General features: G+C 47.9%; 2 protein-coding genes across 2 annotated transcripts in view; both read left to right on the top strand.

The window, feature by feature from the left end:
* Nucleotides 1-15,634, top strand: part of LOC309532935 (uncharacterized protein) — a 317,735-nt gene that overhangs the window by 291,645 nt on the left and 10,456 nt on the right. The window contains exons 2-3 of the mRNA XM_082223728.1: nucleotides 11,648-12,802; nucleotides 13,051-13,858. Coding sequence (XP_082079854.1) covers nucleotides 12,642-12,802; nucleotides 13,051-13,858 — 969 coding nt within the window. The 5' untranslated portion in view covers nucleotides 11,648-12,641. The remainder of the gene's footprint in view (nucleotides 1-11,647; nucleotides 12,803-13,050; nucleotides 13,859-15,634) is intronic.
* On the top strand, nucleotides 6,498-10,195 carry LOC309533270 (receptor-transporting protein 2-like). The gene is made up of 2 exons (XM_082224634.1): nucleotides 6,498-6,752; nucleotides 9,049-10,195. Exons 1-2 carry the CDS (start codon nucleotides 6,592-6,594, stop codon nucleotides 9,710-9,712), a joined length of 825 nt encoding a protein of 274 aa, XP_082080760.1. The 5' UTR covers nucleotides 6,498-6,591; the 3' UTR covers nucleotides 9,713-10,195.

Genomic DNA, 15,634 nt, shown 5'->3' with positions numbered 1-15,634 from the left:
ATGAGCCTGTTGACGACTCTTAACGACTGCAATAGGTTTTACAGGAAAAGGCAAGGGGTGAGAATTATACATAATGTATAATGAGATAAGAATCCAATGTCTCTGTTGAGACCAGGTCTCTACATGGTTTTAAGTTTGGTAATGAGTTGCAATTCAGCAGCTTCTCTTTCCAGTCTATTTCTGAAATTCCTTTGTAGTAAAACAGCTACTTTGAGATCTTGTATAGAATGTCCTGGGAGATTGAAGTTTTCTCCTACTGGTTTCTCTGTTTTGTGATTCTTGATGTCTGATTTGTGTCCATTTATTCTTTGGCGTAAGGTTTGGCCTGTTTGTCCAATATAGAGAGCTGAAGGACACTGTTGGCATTTGATGGCATACACAATGTTAGACGATGAGCAATTAAATAGTCCCGAGATGGTATGTGTGATGTTGTTGGGGCCAGTAATGGTGTTGTCCGGGTGTATGTGGCAGCAAAGTTGGCATCTGGGTTTATTGCAGGCTCTGTTTTCCGATGCTCCAGATGGCAGACCCCAATCCGGTGGATTTAAATGACAAGAAAGGAGAATTTGACTAGAAGAACTTTATGAGGTTAAGAGCTGTACCTTCCAACTCTACAATTCCATGTATGACAGCTGCTTCCCAACAACCTCTCTCTGGAAGGGGCTCCACTTCTCCTCCCGCTTCGCTGGAGAGGCACTGCGCAGAGAGGGAGAGAATATATTTTTTCATGTTCTACTCCTCTAAAACTAGGTGCGTCTTAGGGTCGGGTGCGTCTTATAGAGCGAAAAATATGGTGCCCCCCATAGTCTATCACTGACTAGAATCTCCAGCCCATATCTCAGAAACCGTTGAAATAATACAAAGGAGAAAGATAGATAGGTAGATAAAAGCAAATGCTTAAACTTCCTTCATTGTGAACATGAGCATGTGAGGAGATTTCACCCATCCCATATCCAAGAATCTCCTGAGGATATTGCTGATTCTCCAGAGAGGAGGAGGCGTGTTCTGCTCTCTACTTATTCTGCTCCAGCACCAAATCAGTCAGTCAGTCAGTGTCGGAGAGAGAGAGAGAGACTGAGTGTTAGAGATTGTGTGTAGAGATAAGGTTGCTGCTAAGAGCAGCTGCAGACACTCAGTGCAGTGCAGCATTCATTTATGCTTAGACCTATTTAGCTCTGTATATAGTTGTATAATAGTTGTAGATAGAATAAAGAAGATATTCTACAGAGCTGCTCTCCGAGTTGTTTATATACTCTGCTGTACTCTGCTGTACGACGACTGTCTTCTTGTGGAAGTGAATCCGGTGCTCACATCTCTAAGCTGTGAGTCCACAGCACTTTGACCTGTTCCTGTGCAGAAGGTGGTCTCTGGAAGTGCTACCCAGCTCGCCTAGCCCAGTCGGGGCTGAAGTGGATGAGTCCAGTTGGTGGCACTGGCTCAAGGGTGATGCTGACAGCACGCATCTGCTGGTTTGCTGCCAGGACACGTTCAAGGCACTTGTGGTGATTCACAAAGTCCTAAACAACTTGGGGACACAGTAGTTTTAGGACCTGACTCCTTGTGCTCTACCTCGATCTCCAAGAACTTCTGCACCCATGAGGTTCAGCTGAACTTCACTGGGGCTGAGGCCCTGCCCTATAGAATTTGCTACCAGCAGAATCATAGAACTATAGAAGTGTAGAGTTGGTCCAACGCCTACAGTGCAGGAATCTTTTTGCCCAACATGGGGCTCGAACCCAGTACCCTGAGATTGATAGTCTGAGCTATTGATCCTTCAGCAGTAACCACCCAGGCCTGCTTTTAGATAACTTCTAAAAACTGTACTATTGTTTGGACAGGGCACTGCAATATGAATTACCCCTTTTACCCAATCAGTACTAATGTAAAAAAAAGAAGAAGCAAAAAGCCCCTGTGAAATATACTCAGAGTTGAGAGGGGATTTCATGCTCTTTATTCAGCTCATAGTGATGAGGAGGAATTGAAGTTTCCCCAAAGTATCTGCTTTATATACATTATTTACACAATGGGCCCCATGTGATTGGCTAATTCCGGGATTCTCCTGTAGGCCAATCAGGTTGTGGATTCACTTCCATCTGGAGCTGGATTGGGTGGCTCCTGCGGACCAATCATACTGCTGCATTCCGAATCCTATTGTTCTAGGACCAATCAGACTGTTGCATTTTGGATCCTATTCAACTCAGTACATAACACCCTGCCTTTACATGTCACCAGATTCAGGTCCTATACTTGCTTACTTACCTGCCCACCTGTCCTGCAGCCTTTCAGTCTTTCCCACCCCCCTGAAAGGTGTCCTTTCGCAGCCTCCTGAGTTTGTGCAGCCAAACGATTCTGGAGGCAGGCGCAGCTGTGGCAGCAGAAAAATGCTGACTTGAAAAAAGGCCTCTGGTTGCTTCTCAGAACTGTGAAGCACCCCATGCGGGCAAACCTCAGTTGCCGAGAACTACGAGAGCAGACAAACCACCTGGCTCTCTTGGCATGGGCATGACTAGGTGTCGCTGTGACGCCCAATCAGCATCCGAGGTATTGGTGGTCGGAAGTGGGGTTGTTCTGTTACACCACAGGAAATTGTGTGCATTTCCTGCAAAGGGGTGAAGTGTGGCTGCTGGCGTGTCGTTGAGCAAGGAGAGCCAGACCATGCAAATGTGGCCTTGTGTGGGTTTTGAGTGGGTGTGGAAATGAGACTCCCTGTCATAGCTGTCAACTTACAGATTTGAAAATAAGGGACCAGCAGCCTCGAAAATAAGGGATCAGCAGCCAAAATAAGGGATTTTCCAAGGGGCACAGATGTTCGACTTCTGAGCCCCTCCGAGCCAAAGGCAGAAAGCCCAGCCAGCGGCCAAATGAAGCCTCAAGCGGTGGTTCCCACAGCACAGCAACCTGGCAAAGGGGATGCAGCAAGGAAAACCACCGTCACCTCTCTGCTGGGAAGCGCTGAGCAAAGGCGAGTCCCCAGGCAACGTGGCCGATTTGATCGGCACAAAGCATGCAAGCTCCACCCCCCAGTCGTTCTCAGACTCCTTATTGGGTGAGCAACGCAGCCAAGCAACACAGTTGGAGCCTCCCTCCTCCCTGGCCAGCAGGGAGGGAGGGAGAGGAGCTGCTTCCTTTGAAACCCGGGAAATTTAAGGGACATCATCAATCTGGGACAGCAGCAGGACACAGCGCTGGGATAAGGGACTTCCCCGCCAAATAAGGGACGGTTGACAGCTATGAATGAGACTCCTTGTGGGTCAGACAACGTGTTTCGCTTTTAGAAAGCAAGAAGGCAGGGGAAGGTGAATTGTACTTCATTTCTGGCTCCAATTCAAGGGAAATCATAGAATTGTAGACTTGGAAGGGGCCACGAGAGTCATCTAGTCCAGTCCGCTGCAATGCAGGAATCTCAATTAAAGCAACCAGGACAGGAGGCCATCTAGCCTCTGCTTAAAAAGCTCCGAGGAAGGAGAGTCCTCCACCTGAATATAATTCTCTGGACACATTCTCCGGACTTGTAAGGGTTAGGGGAGCAGGGATTCAAGCACATAGCCAGGACATTTGGGTTTGCACAATTAAAGTGGAGTAAGGTTCTCTGTCTCCCTAGTGCAACAAAAGCACTTTTTAATAGAAAGGAGTATAAAAACATAAAAAGAGCCTGCTGAATCGGGAAAATGGGTGACCGTCTGGTCCAGGATCCTGTTCTCACAGTTGTCAACCAGGTGTCCCAGTGAGAAACCAGGGGACTCTCCTCTCCTGCGGTTTCCATAAGAATAAGAATAAGAATAAGAATAAGAATAAGAATAATTTATTATTTATACCCCGCCCATCTGGCTGGGTTTCCCCAGCCACTCTTGGCGGCTTCCAACAGAACACTAAAATACAATAACCTATTAAACATTAAAAGCTTCCCTAAACAGGGCTGCCTTCAGATGTCATCTAAAAGTCTGGTAGTTGTTGTTCTCTTTGACATCTGGTGGGAGGGCGTTCCACAGGGTGGGTGCCACCACCAAGAAGAAGAAGAAGAGTTTGGATTTGACATCCCGCCTTTCACTCCCCTTCAGGAGTCTCAAAGCGGCTAACATTCTCCATTCCCTTCCTCCCCCACAACAAACACTCTGTGAGGTGAGTGGGGTTGAGAGACTTCAAAGAAGTGTGACTGGCCCAAGGTCACCCAGCAGCTGCATGTGGAGGAGCGGAGACGCGAACCCGGTTACCCAGATTACAAGACTACCGCTCTTAACCACTACACCACACTGGCTCTCTGCCTGGTTCTCTGTAACTTGGCTTCTCGCAGTGAGGGAATGGCCAGAAGGCCCTCGGCGCTGGACCTCAGTGTCCGGGCAGAACGATGGGGGTGGAGATGCTCCTTCAGGTATACAGGACCGAGGCCGTTTAGGGCTTTAAAGGTCAGCACCAACACTTTGAATTGTGCCTGGAAATGTACTGGGAGCCAATGTAGGGTCTTTCAAGATCGGTGTTATGTGGTCTCGGCAGCGGCTCCCAGTCACCAGTCTAGCTGCTGCATTCTGGATTAGTTGTAGTTTCTGGGTCACCTTCAAAGGTAGCCCCACGTAGAGCGCATTGCAGTAGTCCATGCGTGAGATAACTAGAGCATGCACCACTCTGGCGAGACAGTCTGTGGGTAGAATGGGTCTCATCCTGCGTACCAAATGGAGCTGATACTGGACACAGAATTGACCTGCGCCTCCATGGACAGCTGTGAGTCCAAAATGACTCCCAGGCTGCACACCTAGTCCTTCAGGGGCACAGTTGCCCCATTCAGGACTAGGGAGTCCTCCACACCCGCCCGCCCCCTGTCCCCCCAAAACAGTACTTCTGTCATGTCAGGATTCAACCTCAATACAGATACTGGTATCCCAAAGCATTACTTTCTTCAGCCGTCACAGCTTTTAAAACACAATAACAAGGAAGAATTGAAACCACCAGTGACATACTGCTTGATAATTTTGGGGGGAAAGATCAAGGCAGTTAACAAACAGTAAGTGTAATGTCCATTGGAGTTACTAGCTAAAACACAAAACAGTACACAAAGAACTTAGAAATGTTATCTTGGCCACTACAGAAGTACCCTACGTACCATTGTATTGCAAGTAAACTAAACAGGGAATAAAAGCTATTGTTGGCTGTCAGGGGCTCAGGAACAGAGGTACAGGGGAGAGAGGAAATGGAGAGCGAAGGGGAAGAATCTGAGGGCAGCGTAGGGGAGTATGGCAGTGGCCTGAGAGATTCCATGAGCTTCTCCAGCGAATGGGAAGATTCCCAGAAGGAGGCGCCAATGGTCAGGGCAAGGGGGGTCCCAGGGGAGACACACCAGAAACAAGGGGCCAGTGGGGACTCCCAAAGCAGCAGCGGGAGATCAGGACCAGCTTCCCCACCAGAGCGTAGTGGGGGGTAAGAGTCCCATGTGTCAGGGCCAGCGTCTCCTCCAGCAGGGAGAGAAGATGAGTCAGGGCTGACCACGCCTCTATCGGAGAGTGGGGGAACGGAGGGGAGGTCAGGTCCAGCTAGCCTCCCTGAAGGGGGAAGCAGTGACAGGAGCAGTGTAACGGTCAGGAGGAAGGTTGCCGGCTGGGCGCGCGCGCCAAGTTCGAATGTACAGGCGCGTGGGACAGCAGAAAACCTGGATTGGGAACCAGGTCCCAAAGCCCGCCGGAGGCAGGGGGAAGACTCAGGGGACTCAGCGTCAGAAGAGTCTAGGAAGGGCGAGACCCCAGCTGACAGGCGGACCCAGAGGAGGAAAGAGCAAAGGAAGAGGTGGAGCAAGGCTAGAGTCTTGAACTGGTGTCTGGGGGGAGGAGACTCAGACGGAGCTTCAGCGGTCTAGAGTCTCAGACGTAGAGCTGCACGTTGCGGCTGTAAAAACGAAAATGAACTTCAATAAAGACTTTTGTATATAACAACGAACTGGCGTTGGTCCTTTGTGAGCTGGGACCTTGGGCAGCTCTGACATTGGCTGTCCATGCCACCTGGAAACTACAGAAGGAGTTGCGTACCAAGGCACCTGAGCCACAAAGTTCCTAGGAGAACAATAAAACACACTGACAGAAATTATTTTGGTTTATGGGTTGAAATAGGGCACAATTTAATTGATTGCAGATGTGAGTGGTTTGTCTTAGGCTATATCTTGACTCCTGCCCATCTGCAGGGAGTCCACAGAAGGGCAAACCACCAATAGGGGGTGCCCTGTGACTTGCATGAGATACTGGCGCCACCCTGAGGGGTCCCAGTAGGGGCTGTGACATGGCCCTAGCCCACCCACGCCCAGGCTTCGGACAGTATTCACACCCCAGATCCCTTTAACATGATACCCTTACTGAGGAGGGGCAGGAGAAGGCAATAACCTCCCCTCCAGCCAACCAAAGGCTTACCCAATGCAATGCCGCCCACCGATAAAGAGGTGAGTGGACTTGTCCCAAATTCCTCGCAGTTGACTTTGAACCTCTGGTGTTGTTAACTCTTGGCTGAGTTTCGTTTCACAAACGGCACCCACCTTCTCACTGCATTCCATTCTGGCATCTGCAAAAAAGACCACAATCACCTTTGTCATTAAGTAACACCGATCGGAAAAGAAGCATGAAAAGGCTCACAATGGATTTTTGGAGAAGGGTTTTTAAGAAGCAGATGAATGAGGCGAAACCAAATGATCTCTGGAGGCTGACAATGGATCTGAGGCTTAACGTCCACAGTGTGGAACCCGGATGGACAGAAACATTTCAGGAGCATGCTCATGGAAGGTAAAACAAAAAACAAACAAAGCTTCTGCCAGATAGCTAATATTTTTGTAATGTGCAGGAACATAGAGAGCTGCCTTTTCCTGATTCAGAGCATTGGCTCATATAGCACTCTGCTCTCTCCCGTGTAGGGTTCTCTCTTGGCCCTAAATGGAATCGTGGAATACTAGAGTTGGAAGGGACCCCAAGTCATCTAGTCCAACCCCCTGTAATGCCATTGGGGATAGAAAGTGGGACATTTTTTGTGCGGACTCTCTGCTCCTGATCTACGTCACATCCCATATTGTGCTCCATCACACCTGCAGAGTGAGCCCAGCTGGGAGTTTATTGTGGGATTGATAGTGCCTGTACCATGTCAACATCCTCAAAATGCCAAGATATCTCTCTCTCTCTCTCTCTCTCTCTCTCTCTCTCTCTCTCTCTCTGAATTTTCTCTTCCCATGAAAAACCCACTACCGTATTTTTCGCTCTACAGGGCGCACCGGACCATAGGGCGCTCCTAGATTTTAGGGGGGGGGGATAAATAATTCCCCCCCCAGCCCCAAAGAGCAAAGAAGCCAAGACAGCGAGCGGGATGGATCCCGCTCGCTGTCTTGGCTTCCTCTTTAGCCGCGTACAACCTCTCCAGCCGGGAGAGGCTGTGCGCGGCTTTAGCAGAAGCCAAGAGCTTGCTGCTATCCACAAGCCTTCTGAGCCCAGCGGGGACTCCCGCCGGGCTCCGAAGGCTTGTGGGTAGCTGCCTGAAGCCCAGGGTGCACAGCGGGAGTTGGCGCTGCGCTCCCCAGGCTTCAGGCTGTTGATGGATGGCCATCCTGACTCGGCCCCAGACACACTGACCAGATGTTTGGAAGCTGTGGCTGGATGGTTACGTGGGAGCCGGTTGAAGCTAAATCCTTCGAAGACAGAGGTCCTGTGGCTGGGACGGGGCGATATGGGATTGGGGGGGCAACTCCCATCTCTTGCGGGGGCGCAATTAGTGCCAGCACCGTCCGTTAAGAGTTTGGGTGTAATCTTCGACACCTCCCTTTCCATGGAGGCGCAGATTGCAGCTATAACAAAGGCGGCATTTTTCCATCTCCGCCAAGCTAAGCAGTTGGCTCCTTACCTCTCTCGCCCTGACCTAGCCACTGTGATCCACGCGACGGTCACCTCCAGACTGGATTATTGTAACTCGCTCTACGTGGGGCTGCCCTTGAGACTGACCCAGAAACTCCAGCGGGTGCAGAATGCTGCAGCGAGACTCCTTACGAGGTCTTCGCTGCGAGATCACATTCACCCGGTGCTATACCAGCTGCACTGGCTCCCGGTGGAGTACAGGATCAGGTTTAAGGTGCTGGTTTTAACCTTTAAAGCCCTATATGGCCTAGGACCCTCGTACCTACGGGACCGCCTCTCCTGGTATGCCCCACAGAGAAACCTACGGTCTTCAAATAAAAACATCTTGAAGGTCCCAGGCCACAGAGAAGTTAGGCTGGCCTCAACTAGAGCCAGGGCTTTTTCGGCTGTGGCTCCGATCTGGTGGAACACTCTGTCACAAGAGACCAGGGCCCTGCGGGACTTGACATCCTTCCGCAGGGCCTGCAAGACAGAGCTGTTCCACCAGGCCTTTGGCCAGGGCACAGCCTGACTCCCTCCCTCGGCAATCTTCGCAGAGCTCTGGCCCAATGGTTGCTAGTGGCTTGAATTAATTAATTTTTATAATGAATGATTTTAGAATGTTGTTTATGTTGTACCTTTGTACTGTTTTATTGTTGTTAGCCGCCCTGAGCCCGGCTTCGGCTGGGGAGGGCGGGATATAAATAAAATTTATTATTATTATTATTATTATTCGGAGCCCGGCGGATAGCTGCCTGAAGCCCGGGGTGCGCAGCCTGCATTCACTCCATACACATTTCCCCTTCATTTTTGGAGGGGAAAAAGTGCGTCCTATAGAGCGAACAATACGGTAAGTAGAAATAACCCGTTATAATGTGCTGTGGAAGCTCATTAGCTCATGGGGGGGCAGTTTGTCTCATGTGATATGATGTTTTGGTGGATGTTCTCTCTATCACAACACCTTTGCTCTCCTTTCCTTCTCACCTGATATCAGGTGCCCCACTTGTGGGGCAAGTGGGTATGGCTGGGGAAGAACCACTGGGAGGGGGAGTCACTGAGTACTTTAAAACCATTGTTCTCTGTGGGCAATTAGTTGCAGGTTACAATGTACAAAAAGCAAGGTCCACGCTTCAGGAGATCATCAACAGAAGTACCAAATTCTGCTCGCTTCCCCTCCCATCATCTCCCCCTCTCTCTCTGCTAGATTTACCTGTTCCGGATGCCTCCACAGCTGGTCCTCGCACCAAGTTCTTATCCTGTTCCACATGCAATGGTACAGTTCTGAGAGGCAAGGACACGTCAGGATGAAGCCCTTGGGTCAACGGTGCCACGAATGCTCTCTGGACACGTACGAAGAGCCACGGTTCTCCGAGGATGACGTTGCCAACATCTTGAAAGACTTGATCCTTGACATCAGGGAGAATTGCCATGGGGAGCAGGTTGACCGCAGTCAGCTCTCTAGGGTGGTCTGTCACGAGGGTGGTCCGCATAAGAACGAGTTTTGTGAAGGGTGCCAGCTGGGAATCCACAAAGGGCAACACGGGCGGTCGAAGCAAGCAGAGCACCGCGGGAAACCCCAAAGCACAGGGTATCCGGCGACCATTATACAGATAGAAACACCAAGTCCATCATTCCTGGGGTCCTCAGCCCCATCATTCGCAGGTTCCTCAGCCCCATCATTCGCAGGGTTCTCAGCCCCATCATTCACAGGGTCCTCAGCACCATCATTCACAAGGTCCTCAGCCCCATCATTCACAGGGTCCTCAGCACCATCATTCACAGGGTCCTCAGTCCCTATACAGAATTGCAATTGCTGCCTATGTTTTATAATTATAATTATAATTTTCATTGTCTGGTACTGGGGATAGCAGAGCAGGTGGTATATTTAAACTGCAATGGAAATTCCGCCACCCACCCCTTGCTGGCTTGGCCTGCCGTGACTTTATAAGCCCTGCCGCCTCCTGCACAAAAGCTGCTGAATGTCTGCAAAGGCTTTTCTGTATTCTGAAACTATTACACCAGTGGCAAATTGTGACGGATCAGAACATCTCTGGTGGAAGATTCGCCTTTTCTTCCCTTTTAATTCTTTGCTACTCGAATAGACTGTCGTTCAATCAATCAATCGACCGTTGTGTGATCAGCTGCTCGTTAGAGGCAAATCAGAACACAGCTTTTATAGTAGTTAAAACACGGCAAACCAAGAGTCATAAAACATCTGAACATTCTCAAAACATAGACACCTTTCTACAAACATAAGGAAAGGTTACAGGCCATGAGAAGCAGCTGAGCAGCTGGATGGTGAAACTATTGCAATAGTTTTAATAAATGCTGGGTCCCGCCTGGATACAGGACTTGAATTAGTTTCCATGGTTTATTTAGCAAGTGGTCCCTCACCTGGGGAAACAACAAGGTAATATAGAAGTGACTTCTTTTGGATGTGGAGTGGCTAGCCCCCCCCCATTTTTTTTTAATGGCCACCCACGTAATACAGTAGTGCCTGACAGACAGAATGCGAACAGGTGAACTTTCCCCATAATAGCATTTCCATACTACAAAAGGCTTAACCTTTGAATTTCAGATTCAAAGGGTTTTCCTTCATGCGTTGACCAGTGACCATCAACATCTTTGTACGTCTTAACAACTCTCTCTCCCCTCCCCCTGTCCCGACGATTCCCTGGTCAGGCAGACAAGCTTAAACTGCATTTTTTAAAACACTGCAACACTGTCTCTCCCTAGGTGAAGACTTCGAGCATTTAGTAATTCCTAACATATACAGTGGTGCCCTACAAGACGAATGCCTCGCGAGACGAAAAACTCGCAAGACGAAAGGTTTTTTCGTTTTCGAGTTGCTTCGCAAGACGAATTTCCCTATGGGCTTGCTTCGCAAAACGAAGCTTGCCCCCGCACCCCGGACCTCTTTTGAAGCAATCTCCGGGGACAGAGGGGAAGGTGTGCGCGCGCCTTCCCCTCTGTCCCCGGACCCCTTTTGAACCAAGGGGCGGCAACGGGGAGAAGCGATTCTCCCCGCTGCCCCTTCCCTTGCTTTAAAACAGGTCCGGGGACAGAGGGGAAGGCCCGTGGCGCTTCCCCTCTGTCCCCGGACGGTCTCCATAGGAACACATTGATTGATTTTCAATGCATTCCTATGGGAAACCGTGCTTCGCAAGACGAAAAACTCGCAAGAAGAAAATACTTGCGGAATGAATTAATTTCGTCTTGCGAGGCACCGCTGTACTAACTCTAACTATGGGCGTCCCAAAACTGTACAGCATTGTACAGATTGGGCAATGGACAGGTGGCTACCCAAGCTCTGCTTAAAAACCTCCAAGGAAGGAGAGTCCATCCCCTGAATATAATTTTCTGGACACATTCTGTTAGTTTCTGTTTCCCACTTAGCAGTTGTGTGGAGTCACAGGACTCTGTTTACATTCCAGGGATTCCATACTATTGGAAGTCTCACGGGAAAGGAGATGGGATGTGACATTAGTGGGTTCCCTGTTTCCTTTGTTCCTTTGTTCAGTTGCTCTCTGCTCTCACAGAGAGAGGATGTATTTTTCTTTGCTCTCTGTGTAGCTTAGAAATAAATCATAGCATGTTGCCAAACCTCTCGTCTCTTCCCTGTGCTGGGAACTCTGCTGGATAGAATGTGCCCGAGGCCTTATCAAAGGCTCAGGTCATTAAACATGTCGGGAGGCGATACTGAAGGCTCGGCTGAGAGGAAGATGAGGCTTTATCAGCTTGGCCAAGCAGAGATTCCAACACATTCCCCAGACTGGAAGGGTTTTGGGAGACAGGGATTGAAGCACATACCCAGGACGTTTAGTTTTGCGAAATTAAAATGGAGCAAGGTTCTCTGTCTCCCCAGGGCAACAAAAGCACGTTTTAAAAGAAAGGAATATAAAAACATTAAAAAGAGCGTGCTGGATTGGGAAAATGGGTAACCCTCTAGGGCAGGATCCTGTTCTCACAGTGGTCCACCAGATGTCCCAATGGGAAACCGGGAAGCAGGACCTGAGCTTCCCAGGGAACTCTCCTCTCCTGCAGTTTACAGATATACAGTGGTACCTTGGGTTAAGAACTTAATTCGTTCTGGAGGTCCGCTCTTAACCTGAAACTGTTCTTAAATTGAGATACCACTTTAGCTAATGGGGCCTCCCGCTGCCGGAGCACGATTTCTGTTCTCATCCTGAAGCAAAGTTCTTAACCCGAGGTACTATTTCTGGGTTAGCAGAGTCTGTAACCTGAAGCATCTGTAATCCATGGTACCACTGTACTGGTATCCGAAAGCATTACTTTCTTCAACCATCACAGCTTTTAAAACACAATAACAAGAAAGAATTGAAACCACCAGTGACATACTGCTTGATAATTTCTGGAGGAAGGATCAAGGCAGTTAACAGTAAGTGTAATGTTCATTGGAGCTATTAGCTAAAACACAAAATAGTATACAAAGAAGCTTAGAAATGTTACCTTGGCCACTACGGAAGTACGCTGTATACTATTGTATTGCAAGTAAACTAAATAGGTAATAAAAGCTATTGTTGGCTATCCATGCCACCTGGAAACTACAGAAAGAGTTGTCCCAAAGTCCTCACAGTTGACTTTGAACCTCTGGTGTTGTTAACTCTTGGCTGAGTTTCGTTTTGCAAACGTACGGACCGTTCAGCTTGTGAGGGTGAGGAAAGCAAAGCAGGGAATCACAAACGGCACCCACCATCTCACTGCATTCCATTCTGTTCTCTGCAAAAAAGACCACAATCACCTTTGTCATTAAGCAACACCGATCAGAAAAGAAGCATGAATAGGCTCCCAATGGATTTTTGGAGACGGGTTTTTAAGAAGCAGATGAATGAGGTGAAGCCAAATGATCTCTGGAGGCTGACAATGGATCACAGGATTGAATTCCACAGCGTGGAACCCGGATGGACAGAAACATTTCAGGAGCATGCTCATGGAAGGTAAAACAAAAGAACAAAGCTTCTACTAGATAGCTAATATTTTTGTAATGCACAGGAACATAGAGAGCTGCCTTTTCCTGATTCAGAGCCTTGGTCCATCTAGCCCTGGGCTGTCTCCCCTGACTGGCTGTGGTTCTCCAGGGTTCCATGTAGGGTTCTCCTGAGGTCCACTCTTCAGGAGAGCCTCAACAGAAGTACCTAATTCTGCTTGCTTCCCCTCCCATCATCTCCCCCTCTCTCCCTGCTAGATTTACCTGTTCCGGATGCTGGCACAGCTGGTCCTCATACCAAGTTCTTATCCTGTTCCACATGCAATGGGACAGTTCTGAGAGGCAAGGACACATCAAGATGAAGCCCTTGGGTCAACGGTGCCACGAATGCTCTCTGGACACGTACGAAGAGCCACGGTTCTCCGAGGATGACGTTGCCGACATCTTGAAAGACTTGATCCTCGACATCAGGGAGAATTGCTACGGGGAGCAGGTTGACCGCAGTCAGCTCTCTAAGGTGGTCTGTCACGAGGGTGGTCCGCATAAGCGCGAGTTTTGTGAAGGGTGCCAGCTGGGAATCCACAAAGGGCAACACGGGCGGTCGAAGCAAGCAGAGCACCGCGGGAAACCCCAAAGCACAGGGTTTCCAGCGACCATTATACAGATAGAAACACCAAGTCCATCTTTTACAGGATCCTCAACCCCATCATTCACAGGGTCGTCAGCACCATCATTCACAAGGTCCTCAGCCCCATCATTCCCCTGGTCCTCAGCCCCATCATTCCCAAGGTGCTCAGCCCCATCAATCACAGGGCCCTCAACCCCATCATTCCCCTGGTCCTCAGCCCCATCAATCACAGGGTCCTCAGCCCCATCATTCCCAAGGCCCTCAGCCCCATCAGTCACAGGGTCTTTACCCCCATCATCCACAGGGTCCTTGGCCCCATCCTCCACAGGGTCCTCAGCCCCAACACAGGGTTGCAATTACTGTCTTTGGTCTGTAATTCTAATTATAGCAGTATTTATAATTTCAATTATAATTTTCACTGCCTATATGCTTTCTTTCATTACCTAACTGGTTCCGTTGATAGCAGAGCAGGCAGGGAATTTAAACTGCAATGCAAATTCAGCCACCCACCCCTGCTGGCTTGGCCTGCCATGACTTTATAAGCCCTGCCACCTCCTGTACAAAAGCTGCCGAATGTCTGAATATGCCTTTCTCTATTCTGAAACTATTACACCAGTGGCAAATTGGGACGGTGTAAGAGTTGCCTTTTCTTCCCTTTTCTTTCTTTGCTACTTGAACAGAATGTCGTTCAATCAATCAATCAATCAATCAATCAATCAATCAAGTAAACTGTTGTGTGATCAGCGGCTAGTTGTGTGATCAGCAAATCAGAACACAGCTTGTATAGTAGTTCAAACAAAGAGTCATAAAACATCTGAACATTCTTAAAACATAAACACCCTTCTACATACATCAGGAAAGGTTACAGGTCATAAGAAGTAACTGAGCTGCTGGCTGGCAAGGCTGTGCTATTGCAATGATTTTAATAAATGCTTTGTCCCTCCTGGATACGGGACTTGAATTCAGTTCCATTGGTTTATTTAGCAGGTGGTCCCTCACCTGGGGAATGAACAAGTTGATATAGAAGTGACTTCTTTTGCAGGTGGAGAGGATGGCCACCCCCCAATTTTTTTTAATGGCCACCCACGTTATACAGTGTCCGGCAGATAGAATGTGAACGGGTGAACTTTCCCCATAATTCCATTTCCATACTAGAAAAGGCTTAACCTTTGAATTTCAGCAAATTCAAAGGTCTTCCTTCATGTGTTGACCATCAACATCTTTGTACGTCTTAACAGCTCTCTACCCCTCCCACCCTCCCGTCCGACGATGCCCTGGTCTGGCAGACAAGCTTAAACTGCATATTTTTATTTTACACTGCGACACCGTCTCCCCCCCAGGTGAAGACTTCAAGCATTTAGTAATTCCTAACATTTACTAACTCTAACTATGGGTGCCCCAAAACTGTATACCATTGTTCTGCAAGTTAACTACCCAGTGAATTATTAAGGAGTTCCTGATTTCTACCTTCTAAGCCTCTTTGCAAAGTTTTCCCATGTTGCATTTGCCATTTGGTTGGGGGGCAGCAATGGCAAACTTGTTTTTGTTTTAAGATTTTACAATAAGAACATATTTTGTTTTAATGCGGCTGCATATCTCTGCTACCATCTGATTTTATTATTCATTACCTGTTCTGTTTGATCTTAAAAAGAGAGGTCTGTTGTTATTTCTTTCTGAGGTATTACTTGTTCCTGGAAATTTTAAGACATTGAAGGATTGGATAAGAGAAAACTGTTTCAAATGAAAAAAATAAATTGCAAAACAAAAAAACCCTCTTGGATCCTGTGTATTTGTTAAGGATACTTCCAAAATACCTAATGATAATGATAGTAGTGCTAGCAATGGGAGTCAAATAGGTTACTCCCCTCTCCCCAGCAAAAAGGGTTTGTGCAACAGGATTTATTTATTTATTTCATAAAATTTATAAACTGCTTGACTGGGAAAAAAAGGTTGATAGGGGTTTACAAAAAGAATAAAGCAATGAAATTATCAATAAGAGAAATTAACAACAATAATTTAAGACTTTTGAAAAATTAAAATACCAATAGACTAAAACCAGATTAAAACTTGCATAAACGTTCTAAACATCTGGGTAGGCTTATCTAAACAAAATTAGCTTTCTTTTTTGCAGATTTGGAACACAGGACATTTAACTACTTATGGAAATAATCAATATATATATAGAAATGCTATAGAAATAGAGTTGACCTGAGG

Source organism: Podarcis vaucheri, assembly GCF_965113315.1.
Source record: "Podarcis vaucheri genome assembly, chromosome: 5".
NCBI classification, from domain to species: Eukaryota; Metazoa; Chordata; class Lepidosauria; order Squamata; family Lacertidae; genus Podarcis; species Podarcis vaucheri.
Note: the sequence above shows the minus strand (reverse complement) of the source record. Positions and strands in the feature narration are given on the sequence as shown.

Excerpts from the sequence above, each read along its gene's own strand:
- LOC309533270 (XM_082224634.1), top strand. The coding sequence starts at position 6,592 with ATGAAAAGGCTCACAATGGATTTTTGGAGAAGGGTTTTTAAGAAGCAG. Across the intron at positions 6,753-9,048 it reads CAGGAGCATGCTCATGGAAG|ATTTACCTGTTCCGGATGCC; the intron begins GTAAAACAAAAA and ends TCTCTCTGCTAG.